Raw genomic sequence first — 20,200 nt, forward strand, 5'->3', positions numbered from 1 at the left:
GCCTCCTCCTCCAGCTACTCAGACGGCAGCCCCCAAGTCCGAGCACACGGCTGGCCCGTCATTTCCTGACCTTCTCCGAAGGAAGTGTTCACTCAGATATGCTGCCTTAAGCTTTGAGCTGTGACCCGCGGCTGCGGCTCGAGTGCAAAGGCAGGGACGGGGAAGGGGACGGGCAGGAAGACTGTCCTCTCCTGTCGTCTCACATTTGAAAGCCAACAGCACAGCCACGTGGACCTCCAGAGTCACGCCCTGCCTTTCTCACGGCTGCACTGAGCACTTGTCCCAGGACATCTGGTTTGAATTCAAGGCACACGGTAACTTTAGTCTAATCCAGTTCCGAATCCAACACCTCAGCTATGTCACTGCACATTCTTCCTGAGGGAGGACAGAAGAACCACAGCATGACAACGACCGTGCTGACCGCTGAGCGACTCCTTGATGAGCGGAGGAAATCTGGGCCGGACCCTACAGCATTGGGGTCCAGTTGTTTCTTTCAAAACCCCAGCACTGAAGCAGCCCAAAGCAGGTCTGCGGATGTCCCATAACTTAGCAGCAACTCCTGTGCTAAAGGGTGTAAAGGAATGAACTGTCAGCAGAAGGTAGGGTTCCATCCTGGCACAGCCTCTGCTCGAGGAGGAGCACCAGCTGGTGGGCTGATGCTTGCGAAGGACAAGGACAGCATGATTCCATGTGCCAGACGCAGGGCTCGCGCTAGGAGAGTCAAGGATGAAGTCATCTTTATTCCTGTCGCTGCAGCAGCAGAAGCTCCTTGCGGGGCAAATAACATTATTTACTGCTGGCACGGTGCCCCCACCTGAAGGTAAACGAATCAAGGCCGTCCTGTGTCCTTTCTAATTCTATCTGCTCCAATTCAATTTGTTTGATTAAATTATTTTATGTACACAATTTTAGAGCTATTTTTATTCCCCTTTAGAGAACAAATTATCAGAGAAAAATATTAGTAGATGTCTCTGTAACCCTACAATAACAAGGACAATACTGAACAAATATTTAATGCCCACGGCTTTTGTGTATTCACATTTTCCTTGGCCCTGCCTCCACATCTGGAACAGGGTGGGGCAAGCGGGGGGGAGGGGGAGGAGAGAATAACACGTGGGAAGCTCCTTGCATCCCAGCTAAAGACACAGAGACTCACTAGTTCTCTAGCCTCAGACCAGTCAGGCAGTATCAGACCCACCATGAAAACGGAAATCTCGACTCAATGATTGGACCAAGGTCAAATAGTCTGGGTGAACAGAGGTCCAGAACCCAGATATCACATAGGAACTCCAGGCAGAATGTTGTCCCATTATCTCCCACACAAGAAAAAGAAAGCAGCCCGGCCGTGTGGTTCAATGGTTGAGCGTCAACCTATGAACCAGGAGGTCATGATTCGATTCCCAGTCAGGGCACATGCCCGGGTTTTGGGCTCCATCCCCAGTAAGGGGCATGCAGGAGGCAGCTGATCAATCATTCTCTCTCATCATTGGTATTTTTATCTCTCTCTCCCTCTCCCCTTCCTCTCTGAAATCAATAAATATATTTTTTTTAAAAAAAGAAAAATGAAGTAATTTTTCTCCCATTAACATTCCCCTAAAAATTCTTTAACATTTTAAATAAAACACTGTGTTTATAATACTCTAGATTTTTACCTAAATATCTGAAATCTCCTAAGATTAGGACAGATTCCACTGCCAGGTGACACAGGAACAGAGAGTGACAAGGAAACGAACGTTTACTGTGTGACCATGTACTTATTGGGAAGAACATGAGTCAAATCATTTTATCCTCACAGCAACAGCTAGCAATTATTATTGTTATTTTACTAATGAGGATCCTAAGACTGCACAGAGAGGCTGAGTAACTTGCCCAAAGTGCCACAGCTAAGATCCCAATACCAGCAGCCGCTTGGCCGCTGTGCTCCGCTGCCTCTCACAGCTGAAGTTAGCTCCAGGGGAAGCCACGGTCAGCCCCTCTCTGAAGAGTCACCGCCCTTTAGGGGGCAAACACGTCTAACATCACTGGACATACCCACTTTTAGGGAAGCTCCAAGAAGGGAGCTGCCTCGGAAATGCAATCCAGTGTTCCCAAACGCGGGAAGAGTCTGGCCACAATATTCCAACTGTCCTCAAAAGTCCCCCCCCCCCCCCAATTTTATTCTTGCCAGTGCATGAAGTTAAGAGCCAACACTACTAAGTAAAATGCCCAAAGGTCCTGGCAAATAGAAGTTTCTTCACTATAGAATGGCTGGGAAATGAGGGGAAGCCACTGAGTGACGGACTGCCTCGGCCCGGCAGAACCAACGCAGGAACAGAGCACGTGGCATTTCCTACTTATAAGAGCTGCCTGCCCAGAAAATCAAAGCACTATTTGCCCAAGCCTGCCCCAGTCTTGCACTTCTTTCAGATCCGATTTCCTTAAAATTTCTGTTTTCAATTTTGCATAATTCTCAAGTCATTTAAGTTAAAAAAAAAAATGTTTTTAAGTCCAAGCAGGTATCCTCATTATCTTGTCTCATAAAAACCCTTGAACTTGCACTAAGCCCAAAGGTCACTTACGGAAGGTCATTTTTCCTCTAGACTTCTCATCAATCAACAGATTGTTTCTTGAGCACCCACTACAGTCAAAACAGATGTCGGGTTCACTCAATCGCTGTCACTGCTACTATCTCAACTTGCTGGATCTGGGGAGGCTCCAAGTGGTTTCCCATGAAGGAATGCTCAGACCGGAAAATGGAGCCAGAAACGTGAAAGTCGTCTACACACCCTGAGACCGAACCCCGGGCCGAGGCTGCTTCCCCAAGCTACTAAGAGCGAGGGTTCGCCTGGCCAAATACTTAGTGAGCATTTTCTATATATAAGGGTGTGGGAAACCACAGTAGCCTGGGACAGTGACGCGAGTAAGTGCTGAATTAGGTAAAGAAAAAGCTAAGATCTAATTCTAGCTTTGGCCCCAAATTCCTCTGTGCCCTTGGGCTCTCCTTTTCCGGGCATTTTCTTCTCAAAACCTAATGTCCTATGATCACCATTTCCACAAAACCACCAAAAAAAATATTTTATATCCTATGAGTCTCCTTGACAGTCTGGCTAAAGACTTCAGTGGTGAACGGGTGGTTATAAATGAACGTGACAGGAAGTACATTCAGATTTGCCAATTCCCATGCCATGAAAGACATGTGTAACAGAGGAACCTCCTTCCTCCCGGCCTGAGAAGGCAGCCCCCCCAGGATAGGGCTGGGCAGCCGCTGGAGAAAGAAGGTGCAAAATAAGGGCCCGGAGTGGCAAGGGCTGTGGAACCCACAAGAACGGCTCAGCTGGGGTCAGCAGCTTCCCTGCTGGGAGCCCTGGCTATCGAGGAGGCAGGCAGGGAAAACCATGTGATTTTGGAAGCAAGCTGCATGATCATTTCTCTAAAGATCAATCGTAACTTCTGAATAACAACAAGAAACTCCTTCCTCATAGCAGCCTTCGGATAGAACACTTTGGCAAGATGGCCAGAGATCTTCCTGAATTCCCAGATGTGCCGGGCCGTGGCTGAGAGTCCATTCTGGTGCAGGCCAGGCCAAACGTCACTCCACCATCCTCCCCCCTCCTCTCTTGTGCTCCCATCTCCTCTCCCGGCCTCCCACAAGGCAATTCTGATCCTTATTGCACACATTATTTATGAAGAAATCACCTCCAGTCTGTACACTTATAAAACAACAAAAACTAACCCTGACTTGGTAGTTCCTTTCTCTTCCAATCCTCGCAGAGACGGAGGACCTATGAAATGGATGGGAAATAAGATCATGGCCATCTTCAAAGTCTCAGAGGATTTCTGATCATTTCAAAATTCCTCGCAGGATCCATCTCGGGGTCTGAAGGGGGAAATACCCGTGTATTCTCTCCTTGGTGAGACTCCAGAAATCTCTGCTGGGTGCAGATCTTAGTAAAAACAAGTGACATTCATTCAAGAATCCTGGGCTAAGGGCCTTATTTACATGGCCTGTTATCATCCCCACAAGAACACCATGAAGTAGGAGCCATTATTATGCTCCTTTTACAGATGGGGATGTTGAGGCTGAGAAGTGAAGGAGCTTAGGGACGAGCAGAGCCAAACGACAGAGATCCTTCTAAACAAGACGCGTCGCACACCTCCCTGGCCCATCCTGTTCCAACACCCCCTGCCCGAGGGGGTGGGCTCGGGGTCTCTTGCCCACTCACTCACTGCTCGGGTGTCCCCGTTAGCTGCTGGTCTCCATTCCCCATACGACAGACAAGCCGGGGACTCTGAGGAGAAACCGTCCCGGGTGGTCTCAGGGGACACACACCTGCTCCGAGCAGGTCGGCTGAGAGTCCCCAGCAGACCTCCGGCATAGCCTTCGAGGTAAAGCCTCCCAAACCAGGATGTACACCGTGCCGGCACAGAGTCCACAGAGGACACACGAAGATCCACCCACGTGGCGAAGGAGAACGGACATGATAGCCAGCGTCAGGGTGGAAGGGCATAAACGGATGCACACGGTCATTTCTGCTCAGAGCGTGTTCCGACGCCTCCCAAGCACTGACCCGTCTACGCTCACGAGGCGCCACGGTCGCCACCAGGTTCTCCCCGGCGTCAGGGAGAGTAAGGAAAGCTTCACGCCCAGAGGCGGACAAGCTGCCGGTTTTCCCGAGGTTGACCACAGTCCTCCACAATTTGATTTGACTTGAATTTTTTTTTGAAGTGTCCACGGGAACTTCACTTACCCTTCACTTACGCACGGTCCTCACTTACCCTTTCTATCTCTTGGAGGTACAGCAGCGCGATGTCCCCCGCCTTCTCATAGCAGGTGATGACCTCCTGGTCCCGGTCCGCGTGGAGGTTACCGGTAGAAGAAGAAACGGGCAACTTCTCTAAACAAAGTCCTAAAAAAAACAGATCAAACACAAACACTGGGAGAGTTGCTTTTCATGGGGCTTAATTTTTAAACTCTTGCTCTAGAGCAGGCGTCCTCAAACTACGGCCCGCGGGCCACATGCGGGTGTTTTTGCCGTGTTGTTTTTTTACTTCAAAATAAGATATGTGCAGTGTGCATAGGAATTTGTTCATAGTTTTTTTTAAACTATAGTCCGGCCCTCCAACGGTCTGAGGGACAGTGAACTGGCCCCCTGTTTAAAAGGTTTGAGGACCCCTGATCTAGAGGTTGAGAAAGTGGTCGCAGGAGATCACAAGCGGTCAGAGACGCAGATCCTCTGTCCTCCTCTCGGACAAATGGAACATCAAGAAGAGCATCTGTAAGTTACAGAGGAAAGAGGGCCCCGACCGTGCTCAAAGCACCGTTTGATTCTGATATCCAGCTTGAGACCTCGATCACCGTGACCCCCTTCAGACCAAACAGAGCTTCTCAGTCAATTACATCCCAAGGTCCTTAAAGAATGTTAAAGGTAAGTTAGGCTCGTGGAACAAGACTAGCTAAAGGATATTTTCTATCTCCAAATGTACACTTAACCAATTGAACATAAAGACATTTTTAGATGCACTCAGGAGGCTCAGTTACTAGGAAAATCGTCCAACTCTCACAGCCTTAGTGTTTGGGTTGACAATCACACCATGGACCACCACTCAGTTCTGGGCTAAGAAAACACCCAGGACTTTGCTTTGTGGGCATGTCTTTGCAGATGGAGGTTCTCTCAGCCAAGACAGATTTCAGGGCTGGGATGTCTGAAAGGCTGAAAAAATAACCATGCTGAGGGCAGCAGCTACCGCCTGAACCCAGCCCTGGGCACCCAGCCTGGAGCAAGTCGAACTTAGGGTTCTACCCACAACCGGAGGCAGAGGGACTCTGTATGGAGGGTCTCCGGTGCCCCTACATGCAATAGGGCTGCTGCGCCAAGTGCCTGGGATGTAGTAGACACACATCCCACACATCCCACTCCATGTAAAAGTGTGACAAGGTTTACTACCGACAGAAACGGGGTTTGCAATGGGAAGGGGCCAGACAGGGTCCCAGGAAAACCCACCCACTGTGCAGATGAAGAAGCTGAGGTCTGCCATGGTGAAGCAAGTGACTTGCCCCAAACCTGAAGATCAGTTATCGGCACCACAGGAATCAGAACACAGGCCTTTGGCCTCTCAAGTAACACCCATCATTAGTTGCTGATTTTCAAAGTGGATGCCACTTCAGAGAGGGGGTCATCAGAAAATGACCCAAAGCTTCACGTGCATCATTTTGAGACTGGCCTCATCCAAGCTCTTAAACAGTGACAGTCCCTCCGGCTGCAGAGGCCAGGGGAGGCGGCTGTACTATGCAGGCAGGAGAGACCACTTCTATGCACACGGGGGCAACACCTCAGGACCGTACCTGTCACAGAAGGTGCAGCTCAGCCAATCTGATAGGTTTAACAGCTTTATTGGGGATAAGATTGGCTTGTAACAAACTATATGTGTTTTCAATGTTTCCATATTTTTGTTGTTCTTATTTATTTCATTTTTACCAACCCAAGTCCATAGTTTTCATTCGGGTTCACTCTGTGTTGTGCAGTTCTATGAGCTTTGACAAATGTTTTAATAATGTCAAGTATCCACCATTACTGTGCTGTATGCAATAGATTCACTGCCCTAAAACATCCCCTCCATCCCCTCCTCCTGGTGACCACTAATTTTTCTATTGTCTCTGTAGTTTTGCCTTTTCCAGAATGTCATGCAGCTGCAATCATGCAGTCTATAACCTTTTCAGACTGGCTTCCTTCACTTAGAATACTGATACAAGGCCCCTCCACATCCTTCTGCGGCCTGAGAGTGCATTTCTTTTTGTTGCTAAATAATAACCCATTTACCCATTAATCTAGTCAAAGGCATCTCCATTGCTTCCAAGTTGGGGCAATTATGAATAAAGCTGCTATAAACATTTGTGTGCAGGTCTTTGTATGAACACAGTTTCCAACTCAATTAGATAAAATACCAACAAGCACAATTGGAGGGTTGTACAGTAAGAATATGTTTGTAAGAAATAGCTAAATAAATATATTTTCTTTACAAATCATTCGTGTTGTTCCAGGTTCCTCTGTCCTTACTGACCATCCATCTACTTGTTCTATTTATTGAATTCTCGAGCCTAACTGTCAGTGGTTGCTTTCAGGGTTTCACTTAACACAATCTCTTCAAATGCTGTTAAATCATTTCACATACAGTATAATCCTATCTAATAAAAGGGTAATATGCAAATTAACTGTCACTCCATCACAAACGTGGTGGCGCCCATAGCAACAAGATGGCGGCGCCCAGTCCTTTTAGCCCCGCTGGAGTCCCCCAGTCCTGGAGGGGCGGCCGCTGAGAGCGTGAGCAGCCTGGCCAAATGCTTACTTCGTCACCGCGATGACGAGGCAAGCGTTCCACCCTGGCCGTGGAGGGCCTCTGGGGAGCAGGCACGGAGCGGCCGGTGGGGGGTGGAATGCTTGCGTCGTCACCCCAGCAACGAGGCAAGCATTCCGCGCCCAGCTGCAGATGGACCTCTGGTCAGGCTGGGGCGCGGATGGGCCTCTGGGCCACGGAGAGCCGCTGGGCAGCGGGTACGGAGTGGCCAGGCCCCACAGAGAGCTACTGGTGCACAGATTCATGCGCAAGGCTACTAGTACCTTTATAATCACATATTTCCATTTCCCTCTTTCCAGTCTTTATTCTCTTAATATACACAATTGACTGTTACATAGGTTACAAATCCCACCCTACGTGGTTATTGTTTTTGCTGAAATAGTCAATTATCTTTTGAAGACATTGAAATAATAAGGGAAAACTCGGTCGCCAACATAGTCATGGCGCCCAGCGCTCTTCATCCCTCTGTGCAGGCTCGTGTTTCCTTCTGGCAGCCTTTTCCTTCTCCCTACAGGGGTTCCTTCAACATTTCTTACAGTGCAGTCCAACGAATGACCACGTCTCTCAGTCACTGTGTGTCTGAAGAAGGCTTTATTTGGCCTTCAGTTCTGAGAAGTATTCTCATTGGTTGGCAGTTTGCTTCCTCTGCCCCGCCTTCCCCAATTACTCTAAAGATGTGCTCCACTATGTTCTCACTCGCATGGTTTCTGACAATAAATCTGCCGTCACCCTCATGTTTGTTCATCCGCCTGTTTCTGGCCGCTTTTATGATTTTACTGATTGTGAGAAATTGGGATTGTGAAGTGCTTTGGCTTCGTTTTCTCCATGTTTCTTGTGCTGGGCTTCACGGAGCTTTCTGGATCTAAGGGCTTATAGTTTTCATAAAATTTGAAAAATGTGCAGTCATTATTTCTTCAAATATTTTGTTAACTCTTCCTTCGTTAGGGAATCCAATTACACACATTATTAGGCCACCTGAAGTTATCCACAGCTCCCTCATGCTCTTTCCACTTTCTAACTTATTCTTTCTGTTTCATTTTGGATAAATTTCTACTGCTATATCTTCAAATTCACTAATCTTTTCTTTGATGTCTAATCTGCCTTTAATTACATCCAGTGTATTTTTCATATCACACATTGTAGTTTTCATCTCTAGAAATTTTATTTGGGTCTATTTTTAGCTTCCATGTCTCTACTGACCTTTTTGAACATAAGGATTACAGTTGTAATGACTGTTTTAATGTCCCTCCAGTCAAAGTTGTTTATGCAGTTGCAAAAAATACTCAGCAACCTCACCAGTGTGAACTGTTGCAATCTCTTAAAATTGTCTTTGAAGAATGCAAGATAAACTGAACAAATTCACCACTTTGTAGGGCAGCTCCAGAACCACTCAAGAGCAAGCATTGATTTAAGCTCCCAAAGTGTGCTCTAAGTTCTCCTTTGTGCAAAATGAAAACCACCAGAAAACAGCAAAAAGAGACAAATTGTTTTATAATCTCCCTTCTGCTTGGGTGAGAAGCAACCAAAACATGAGCAAGTTGGTATCAGATATTTAATGTAAAGAAAACAAAATTCTCTAGTGTGTCAAAGGGCCAGGAAGAAAACATGTCTACTCTTTGGCACTTTGTACCACTGCAGCTGGGCTCGGACCACTACGAGTCACCAAGATGACCAAGGCCCTCTGGGACCTGCCACGCCCACAGAATCAAAGAAAAGGCAAATCCAGTTTGACTATCAACTGCATTTGGAGTTCTGAAATATTGAAACCCAGTGACCTAGAGCTGCAGTCTATGACCATTCATAGTCAGTAAGAACTTTAAACCCACTGTAAAACTTAACCTTCCAGTTGAGAAGAGACTGGTATCTTCTGTGGGTTTATGTTCTAATTAGGCAGATATGTGGACCCCTAAGTCTTGGCTGGCAAATGGGTCCCCAGCAAGGAGTCTATCTTTGGGGAGAAGGCTCTTTATGGTAAACGCTGTTTCTTTCCATCTCCCAAATGCTATGCCATTCATCCCATGTGCCACTGGGCCCGTGGGGAATTCATGGCCATGTAGATTGGTTCCAGAATATTTAGTTCTCTGTCAAAAGGTGCTATGAGCCCTCTGGACTAGACTATTTCAAGTGTCTGGGAACAGATCAACATCGTCTGAGCAGCAGAGTTCTGAGGTCACGGCCCAAACTGGCCCTCATTAAAATGTCAGATGACACCTTGTCAGTTTGGAGAGCTATCATCAATAATGTTTCTAGTTACTTTCTTTGTCCCAGAGAAATGCATGACAAAAAAAGCAAAAACCAGACTGGATAAATAACCGGTGTGACAGCAATACCTAAGGGACAGCTCAATAAGATCTGCAGGTCCAGAATCAAAACTTGTACAAAATAGAAATTAAGCGTTTCCTGATCATGCATGGGTGAAGAAAGTGGCTGAGCACGTGCTGCGGAGTAGCCACTGGACCCCAAATTGATCTCCCTCCACGGGAGGGAATTCCCACAGGTAGGCTGACTTCTGAAAGGTGCTTTCTGTGGAGGGTAAGACATGTTAAATAAATGAATGATAAGGAAATCATCCCGGTCACACCTGACTGCTTCTGAAGCTCTTTTGTGTGCATTAACCTGTTTGGTCCTGTTTCACAGGCACTATCTCCTTCCAATGTTGTGAAAAAAGAGTCTCAGAGAGTTAAGTGACTTGCCTAAGGTCTGAGCAGGGACCAGCTCTGGATATTATAAGGGAGCGGGAGCCAGGGAAAATGTATCCTGCCCTGGGGAGCATTCTAGCAGGAAACAGATCTGCTGAGTCTGATGCAAAGTGGAGTATCTGTACAGACGCCAGCAGACAGGTGGGGTGTCACCACTGGGAGGGGCACAGGTAGCTGAGGAGCAGGCTGAGGACCCTGGCCAGTTTTTTTTTTTTCTTTTTAAATATATTTTATTGATCTTTTTACAGAGAGAAAGGGAGAGGGATAGAGAGTCAGAAACATCGATGAGAGAGAAACATCGATCAGCTGCCTCCTGCACACCCGCTACTGGGGATGTGCCCGCAACCAAGGTACATGCCCTTGACCGGAATTGAACCTGGGACCCTTCAGTCCGCAGGCCGACGCCCTATCCACTGAGCCAAACCGGTCAGGGTGCCCTGGCCAGTTTAAAAGTTCAAGTGTGCCCTAGCCAGTTCGGCTCAGTGAATAGAGTCGGCCTGTGGACTCTATCGGCCAGGTACGATCTGGTCAAGGGCACGTACCTGGGTTGCAGGCTCAATCTCTGGCCCTGGCGCATGCTGGAGATAACCAATTGATGTGTCTCTCTCACATCGATGTTTTTCTCTCTCTGTCTCTCCCCTTCCTTTCCACTCTAAAAATCAATGGGAAAATATCCCCGGGTGAGGATTAACAATAAAATAAAATAAAAGTTCAAGTGTGCTTAGCCTCAAGTGTTCTATGTCGGTGTGACTTACAGAACGGAATTCAGCAAACGGGCCTCCACCCCTGTTTCCCTCCACATCGAGTGCCATGCTCTGTGAAAGGAGCTCCATTTTATCTCCCCAGCGACTACCCATCGGAGCTTTGGCTGAGGAAGTGGAGAGCTGCAATCTCCTGCCAAGACATCCAGTGATCACTCAGGGGTTAGCACCCCAAATTCCTTCAGGATCCCTCAGCTGGGAGCCCGATCTGGGTCTGTAGGACCGAACAGTTCCAATAGCATGAACGGTCCATTCGTCCAGGCCCTACTCAGCACCCCGCACTATGCCTGGGTGTGGCATGCACCATTCATAATCCCCACAGCCGCTCTGCAAGGAGGTGTTAACAGCTCCTCGTAGATAAGCTTGAACTTAGGGCTGCACAGCTAGTTAATGAGAAAGCCAGGTTTTGACCCCTGGTCTATATGACTACAAAACCCTGCTCACAATATCCTGTGTCCCCTGAGCCGCTGACAGCACATTCAGTGCCTGCTAACAGCAATGACAATAAAAATGAGTTTCCAATTGCACAGGCACAGAAATCAAAGTCCAGGGCCCCAGGGCAGTGGTGCTGTTCTCCCACTAAGAGCTGCATCACCCAGGCAACGCCCTGGATGCGGGCCTCCCGAGCCGTCTGCATCTGCCTTAGGAAGGGGTGACCTCCGGGGATACCATCGTAGCGGTATAACTCTAGAAGATTAACAGTCAAAGCAAATATTTTGATTTTTTAATCGCATTAAAATGAACAGGGAATTAATTTCTTGTGAAGTTATGCAACACAAGAAAAGACCATAAAACATAATTATGTGAACTATGTACCACAACATGAGGCACTGTTTCCTCATTTCTCTTAATCGCATTTCTGGAAGCCAAGCCTGGGACAGGTACACCCTGCTGCTTTGCTGTAACATGACCCACGGCGGAATCTATTACTGGAAGTACCAGAAAAACTTTATTATGACACCACGTCTCTGATAACTGAGCCCTGTGGTATGGACTTCAAAGGCATTGGGACCATTTCCAGGGGATCTCAATTTCCAAGGCTGAAAAGAAACTCGGGAGAAGATTCAAGATCCTCAGAGCACAGTCCTGGCAAAGGCAGCCCGGATTGCCGGTCCTGTGTTCTCACCTCCAGAAAGGCCACACTCCCACAGGTGTCAGGTGTTCCTCACTCAACGAGAAGACAGGCCCTTGTCCAGGGCGTGGAGAGGAGACAGCTGATGGAACCCACCACCGGCTGGGGCGGAAGGGGCGGCAGCTGCCCTAGACCTCCTGTGCAGTCCCTGTCAATCCAGAGTCGCTGTGAGCTCTGGGGTTCGCTGGCTGGGAGCCATGGTTGGCCCTTTCTGGGCATTTTTAGACATTGTTGTCTTGTGCACGTGTGTACACACACACACACACACACACACACACACACACTCACACACACGTCACTCACGAAAGAAGAGCATGCCAGACCCTGAATTAGACATTCACCTGCTAGAGCACATGATCTTTCCATGTCCCTTCCACAGTTCTGGGAGCAAATGAGATGCTCATTCGACCTGAAATGCTAAGTGAGAGTTTGCAATCCGAATGTCTGCTCTTTCAGCGTCTACTTAGTAACCACGTAAGAGCAATAACCACATGTAGTGAGTGCTAGCTACCCGCCAGACACTGTGCTGAGAGTGTGACACAATTCTTCTAACCTTCGCAGCGCGAGGGGGATTTACTGTCATCCGTGCTCCAGACGAGGGAACAGGACTCTGAGGTGTTAAGTGACTCACCCAAGATTACACAACTGGTGAATGGCGGAGCTAGGACTCCAACCAGACACTCTGACTCCCAGGTGCTTGCTCTTAGCCCTTACATTGCACTCTCCCATACCTCTCATTTATCTGTGTGTCTTTACATGCAAAGCAGTGCTAAGTAGTGGCTACGTGTGGGCCCTGCAGCCAGATTCCCGGGCTCCTAGTCCACAGAGGACTTCATATGTAAAACGCCATGACTATTCTTTGCATCACTGTTATCTTTAGGTAACAGTTGGCTGGGAGGTCTCCAAGTGGGAGCATTTTATTCTTTTGTTATATTATTTTATATACATTTTAATAACAGATTATTGAGAGATTACTCACATACCACAAAACTCACCCTTTAAAAGTATACAATTCAGTGGTTATAGTATATTCACATAATTGCGGAACCATCATCACTAGCTAATTCCAGAATATTCTCATCATCTCAAAAAGAAACCTCGTAGCCATTAGTAGCTGCTCCCACTCCACCCTCCTCCCAGATCCTGGCAACCACTAATCTACTTTCTCTGTGGAATCACCTATTCCGGTTATTTCATATAAAGCAAATCATATAATATATGACTATCTGTATCTGGCTTCTTTCACTCAGCATGTTTTTAAGGTTCATACTTGTAGCCAGTACCAGAACTTCACTACGTTTTTAAAAATTGAGGTGAGATTCACATAACATAAAATTAACCACTTTAAAGTGAACACGTCGGTGGCATTTATTACATTTATAATATTGTAAACCTCCACCTCTATCTAGTTTCAAGCAGTCCATTCCTTCTTATTGCTGGATAATATTCTGTTGCATGAATATAATACATTTTATTTATCTGCTCATCAATTGATAAACATGTGGGTTGTTTAAACTTTTAGAATATTATAAAGAATGTTGCTATGAATATTCATGTAGTAGTTTTTGTGTGGATGTATATTTTAAATTCTCTTGGATACATACCTAGAATGGAATCGGTAGGTCATATGGTAATCCTATGTTTTATTATTTTTAATCTTTGTGTTAAAATTCACATCTATTCTCCCCTAACTGGTTTGGCTCAGTGGCTAGAGCGTCGACCTGCGGACTCAAGGGTCCCAGGTTCGATTCCGGTCAAGGGCATGTACCTTGGTTGCAGGTACATAACCAGTAGGGAGTGTGCAGAAGGCAGCTGATCGATGTTTCTCTCTCATCGATGTTTCTAACTCTCTATCCCTCTCCCTTCCTCTCTGTAAAAAATCAATAAAATGTATTTTTTTTTAAAAATTCACATCTATTCTCTAACTCCCAAACAGTTGGGTAAAATATTAAGAAGTGAAAATACATGGTCTTTTGAGCAGGCAGACCTGGAGTCAAACCCTGGCCTCTCCAATTACTGGCTCTACAGCGAGCAAGCTCCTCAGCATCTCCTGGCCGCTGTTTCCTCGGCAAGCACATGGGAGTAACAGCCTTTGCTCCCGTTGACTGTTATGAGGTGCAGCTCAGTGCCTGGCATATAATAAATATGTCCTTGACAAAGAGTAACTACACTTACTAACAAACCCCTTTCCTGGGGCGATTCCAATCCTCAGTTTCTTTGAGGGGTACCTGAGAAATCCGGAAGAGCAAGGAGAAGAACACAGAACCCACATCCCCACCTCTCGGAATTAAGCCCAGTTAAGCCCACAGACCCTCAACCTCAAATAATACATAATGCCATGTACACTCCGTCTTGATTCTAGTTTCTTTGCTTAAAAAAAGTGGACTTATCACCCAGGGGGACCCCTACAGTGCAAAGTGTAGCCCCTGATGTCCCAACCGCAGCAAGGAGTGAGAGCTGCCAGCGAAAAGATGTCCTTTCTTCGCTCAACAGATTCTCACGGAGCACCAACTGTGCAGCACTCTGGCGAGCTGGGCCTCACGGAGCGGGACGCGGTGTTTTCCCGCCAGAAGCTCCACCTCTGGTGGGATGAGCAGGCAGGCGTTTTCAACACAATGAAAACAGCACATCACTGAGACAGACGTGGTGTCACAGAACCAAGAACAGCGCCGCCGTGGCCCCGCACGAAGGCTCCAGCCCCAGGCTTTCCTTGGGCTCTGAGTCTCTGCTTGCTTCCAAAGAGAGGACCACTGAGAAGTCTCCTAACACAACCAGCATTAGCTGGGAATATGGGTCAATGGCAGTAAACGGGCTTGTTGCTCTTCTGACACCATCTAAATATAAACAGGAAGCTCTGGCTAGCAACCTGAGATGAGTGGCTACATGCAGTACAGCTCCCACCATTGCAGAACTGTTACATTGGGTGGGAAGAGGCTGGGAGCTCACCAGTGGAGACCTCAGCTGGCACCAGGCTGGCACAGCACAGCGCCTCCCACTCTCATGCCCCTACTCCCCCCCCCCCCCCGCTCCAGTTTCTGGGTTTTGCACACAGGCAAAAGCACTCAGCAAGGACTCGTGGCCCCGCTTCTACCCCATTCCCTCCACTCATGGGCTTTCCAATAAAACTACTTTTTTCTCTGCACCTGAAAGGATCTCAAGGTTTCAAAAAAGGAAGAAAAGCAGCTTCTCGAGGAAAAACCTGGATCCCCTATCTCCCCCCTTCCTCTCACTCAGTAAGTTGGAAATTCAAGCTCTGAGAGGGTTCAAGATGCACCCAAGTCATACAGAGCCTACGGGCAGAGACGACCTTGAGCCCTGACCTTGAGCCCTGCAGGATGAGCTAACTACCACAGCAAGGCCGCAGAGCTGGGCCACAGACCCCAACAGACCGGGGGTGGGGGTGGGGGGAGGTTCTGCCAGGGAGGAGGCACTGCCAGTGGTTACTTGTCTGTCCTTGTCAGGATCCCTAGAAGGTCATGGTCATTACCAAATATCCCATTCAGAAAGGCCAGAATTAGGCTCTGTCCCTTCAAGAGCTGAACGTTCATCTACCAAGAAATCCTCCAGGGAACCCTTGGGGAACGTCCTCGCAGAGAATAACCAGAATAGCCGCGCACATCAGCAGGGGCTCGGCCCAGCCCAGTGAGCGCCAGCCAGGCTGAAGGCACAGCTTTCTAGAAACGGCCTGCGCTCCCTCAGGGCCTCACTGACCCGAGGTTAATAAAGAGGGCTGGCAAGTGCACCCTTCTTCGCCGATCCCTGACCTCACAAATTTAAGGGCCTGCGAGGGGTGAGCGGCCCGGGAGGCGGGAGGCGGGCGCCCTGGACTGGAGGGAGCGTGCGGGAAGCAGGCGCTTAGCGGCTCTGCGCAAGCGCGAACGCGGGCGAGGACGCGGCTCCCGCGCCCCCTGGCGGCCGCGGCCGGCACAGCGGGGATGACCTCGGAGGGCGGCTAGCAGCAAGTCGCAGGTGGCATGGTCTGCAGAGCCTTTAGCAGAGGACTCGCTCAGAGGCCTTCTGTGGAATTCCGGGTTTTGAACCCCACTGTTTAAGTAAGAAGCCCGAGTGCTGTCAAGGGAGAAGACGTTTCCAAGACCTCCTGCGAGGTGCACGCTGGTTCTGGGAGCCACTGGACACAAACCAGGGCACCTGGCAGCACCCCAGGGCGACTCGGCCTCTTTCAGTCAGCTTCAGCAGTCTCTGCACCTGGGCGCTTCTACAAAAATGACACGTCAGCCTCAATCTAGGAAGCAAGCACTTGACAGCAAGGAGAAAAAGCCGGGACTAAAACAGGGGACCCACCCTTCGCTCCGCCTCTGAAATGGGGAGCCCACCCCCTTTCCCTCTCATAGTTGTTGTCAGGGTTAAGGATGTTAAGGGGCAAATGCTTAGAGGGTGTTTACAAGGAATTTTTTTTAAACGTTTTAATGATTAATCATTTACTACTGTTATTCCAGAACCTAGTACATAGTAGGAGCTCAAGAACCTGAGTTGTCCCTGTGCTGGGAGGCTGCAGTGTGCCCGGGTCTGCCTGGTTCGTGGGTCAAGCAAGGCCCTGGAGGCCCAGCTGCAGCCCAGCCCCAGTGTGGCTGGGGGACAGCCAAGAGAGCCAGCTCTGACGCCCTCCTTCTGCACAGAACAGTCTGTGCTCTGCTCCCACCCCCAGAGCTCTGAGCTTTCCAAATGTGGATACGTTTTTCATTCCCAAAGCATCAGGAACATTTGGGGGAAGAAAATGAGCACCAGACATGATTTGAAAATGATGGGAGCTAAGTCATGGGTGGTGGCAGCCAAGCGCTGTAGTAGGAGTCACGAGTCCTGGTTTTGAAATATCAAACAGGAGTCTGGACTAACTAGGTGCCTTTTTTTTAATAACTTGGCCAGCTTTGTATGAGTCTAGGCCCTAAGGAGAAGCAGCAGCAAGGACCCAAATCCTCAGAGTGCACAACACAGCAGCTAGCACACAATGCAGGGGAGAAAGCTACATTACAGAGGCCCCAGGAGTCACTGGCTTTCAAAGAAAATGAGCCACAGGAGATGGGCTCTTGAGAGCCAAACAGGCTGAAACCCAGGCCACAGACTGGGATGACCCAGCCTGAAGCTGAGTGTGGGGAGGGAGGAGTTAGAGACAAGATTACTGCTTTTCTATCAGGCCCAAAACAAAATCTCTTTTCATCTAAAACGGAGAGGACTTCAGAATACACTGAAAACACCGCACTTTTGCGTAACTTGTATGTTACTCAGATACAGTTTATCTTCGGTTGTCTGCCCCTGGATGCCGGGGGAAATGTCTAAAGAACCGTCCCACATGTCTCCACATCGAAGCAAGCAGCTGAGATGAGACACAGCCCAGAGCAGGCACTCACGTATTTGCTGATTTAATGAATCAATTATATGATCTAGTTTGAGAGAGGCAAGTGGCAGATGCAAAAGAATTCAACAAAAACTGAGCACCAAATTGGATGGTACCAACTATAAATAGAGGTGGCTCAGAGGAAGGAGAGATTGACGTGGACAACGGAGCAGGAGAGGGTGGCACTGAGGTATCACTGAGTGTGGCCTCCTCACGGGAAAAACGAGAGGCGCCACGCTGGAGAAGAAGACAAGCAGAGGTGGGAATGAGCCTGGCAGCGTGAGGGCAGGTGGGTGGGCGGGCCGCAGGCGGCCTGGAGCAGAGTGTGGGTGGCACAGAGCAGGACACGGCCTCCAAACTCTGGAAAGATGCTCAGCCGTGCTGAGACCCGAATGGTTAGCAGAAGGACTCATCAGGAACCCGAGGGAAAAGGTGACTTCTGGGGAGGGTGTGGGGTGGGGCCCGCTCTTGATTACCTCAGTGTGGACTTTTCCCTGGTGTGTGAAGCCTCAGACCAGACCAACTAGTTCTGGCACTAAGCCACTGTCTACCCACGGCCTTCACCACATTTAACTACAACCTCCTTAAGAGTCTACATCTGCCACCATGTTCACATGCTCATGTGTCCAGGCCCTGGGACCACCGGGAAAGCTCTGTGTCATGTGCATCCCTCCTCCCCTTTGTCGGCCTGGCCGCACTCGCCCACAGGTGGAGGTCCCGTTACACACTGGGGCCGCAGTTCTTGCCTTCCTCACTCTCTGTGGTCCTGCGTGAGCTTCAGCCACTCCCGAGGTGTAAGCAAATCTATACACAGTCAATTCCTTAATCCTGAAACAAACAACAAAAACCCACAATAAATAGCCTAGAGACCCTTATGCTGAGCAGCAGCCCCAGAATTAGAAAGTCTCCCTGGACACGCCCTCTTGTGGTCACTGAGGTATCCTCACCTTCAGCGCCAGCCCAGCATCTCCTCCAGTGCTCCTTGCCTGTTTTAACTACATCATTACCTGCCCAGTGAGCTAAACCAAAAATCTCAGTCATCTCGATTCCTCCCTCAACCACCTTCCCACACCAACTCTCCAACACACACACTGTCTCTATGGCCTACAGCACTCCAGGCTTTTGCAATATCTGTCAGGGTCCAGCTGGGACAAAGCAATCAATCTAGTTCTTTCACATACAGGAGACAATGTATGGAGTTGTCTGCATCGGGGATGAAATAGATGAGAAGCCAAAAAGGATGGCACTGCATCCCAGAATTCTGCAGCAGCAGGAGGCCACTAACATCCCTAGGGTTGGAAAGGACAAAGGGAGGAGGCGGAGTTACAAGAGCCCAGAAGTTGGGGCTATCCGGTGGGAAACAGGACCCAGCAGAAGCTCCCTAATAGGGGTCGGAACTACAGAGGAAGGGTTTGTCTGACAGAAGCTGGAGCAACTGAAGACACCCAATTGCTGTCAAGGTGCTGCCTCAGGCAAAGAAGGATTCCCTCCCCTCTTGCCCTCTGATGTCCTGCCAGTGCTTCCAGTTGGCCAAACCAGGCAGAAACGAACGGACTTGGGCACCTCAGAAACAGCCTGTACAAGCCAGACCCCCTGAAATGCAGAACAGCGGAGGAGAAGGGCTCAAAGCCAGCTCACCTCCCCTATCAGTCTCCTTCACCATGATCTTTAATTCCTTCTAATCTATCCTCCACTCTGTACCAGGAAGATCTTTCCCACTTATAAACTTAATCCGGTCCTCCTGCTTAAAACCTGGCAGTGGCTGGTAGTTTCCTGCAGAAAAAATAGGACTCGTCCATCAGGCTGACTTCGTCAATCAATTGCAAACATAGAAAACGCTGCTTCCCTTGATGATACTGAGCTTACTTTACAACATGGGATGAGCTGCTGCTCAAGGTACTACGGTAGAAGAAAATAGAGACTCTTCCTCAAAGTCATTCACCCTAAATCCTTTCTGACCAGAACTGTTTGCCATGACTGGGAGGCTCACGGCTTTAATGAAAAGATGTCATACAGAAGAAAGTGGAGAAGAAGTAAAGGCTAGTAAACTCTATTAAAGGAATAGAGTAACAAGAGATTGAATTAGTAATCAAAAAACTTCCTACAGACTAAAGCCCAGGCTTAGATGGTTTACTGGTGAATCCTACCAAATGTTTAAAGAAGAATTAGCACCAATCCTTCATACACTCTTCAAAAAAATAGGAGAGGAGGGAGCATTTCACAGTTCACTCTATGATACCAGTATTACCTTGATACTCAGTCAAAGGCATCACAAGAAAAATAAACCAATATCCATTATGAACATAGATGTAAAAATCTTCAACAAAACATTAGCATACCACACCCAGCAACATATAAAAAGAATTATGTACCGTGACCAAGTTGGATCTATCCCAGGAATGCAAGATTGGTTTAACATATGAAAATCAATTTATGTTATAAACCATATTCAAAAAATAAAGCACAAAATACATGATTATCTTAGTAGAAAAAACATTTAACAAAATTTAACACTCTTTCATGATAAAAACACTCAAAAACACTAGTAAAGGTAAGCTGGCTTTGATAAAGGCCATTTATGAAAAACCCACAGCTAACATGGTACTGACTAGTGAAAGACTGAAAGCTTTCACCCCAAGACAAAGACCTCTGGTCTGGTCACCTCTATTCAACATTGTATGGGAGGTTCTAGCCAATGCAATTAGACAACAACAACAACAAAAATAATAAAAGGCATCCAGACTGGAAGGGAAGAAGGAAAACTATCCTATTTACAGATGACATGATCTTATATATATAGAAAACCCTAAAGATTCTATAAAAATTATTGGAGCTAAAAAATGAGTCCAGCAAGGTGATAGGATGAAAGATCAATACACAAAAATCAGTTGTATTTTCTATATACTAGCAGACAACAATTTAA

At 48.0% G+C, this 20,200-nt stretch overlaps 1 protein-coding gene across 4 annotated transcripts in view; it reads right to left on the minus strand.

Moving 5' to 3' along the window:
• TTC7B (tetratricopeptide repeat domain 7B) overlaps nt 1-20,200 on the minus strand; it is a 193,559-nt gene that overhangs the window by 144,062 nt on the left and 29,297 nt on the right. For all 4 annotated transcript variants that reach the window (XM_079768075.1, XM_079768072.1, XM_079768073.1 and 1 more), the window contains exon 4: nt 4,756-4,886. In XM_079768075.1, the coding sequence (XP_079624201.1) occupies nt 4,756-4,886 (131 nt within the window). The remainder of the gene's footprint in view (nt 1-4,755; nt 4,887-20,200) is intronic.

Source organism: Cnephaeus nilssonii, assembly GCF_951640355.1.
Source record: "Cnephaeus nilssonii genome assembly, chromosome: 4".
NCBI lineage: Eukaryota > Metazoa > Chordata > Mammalia > Chiroptera > Vespertilionidae > Cnephaeus > Cnephaeus nilssonii.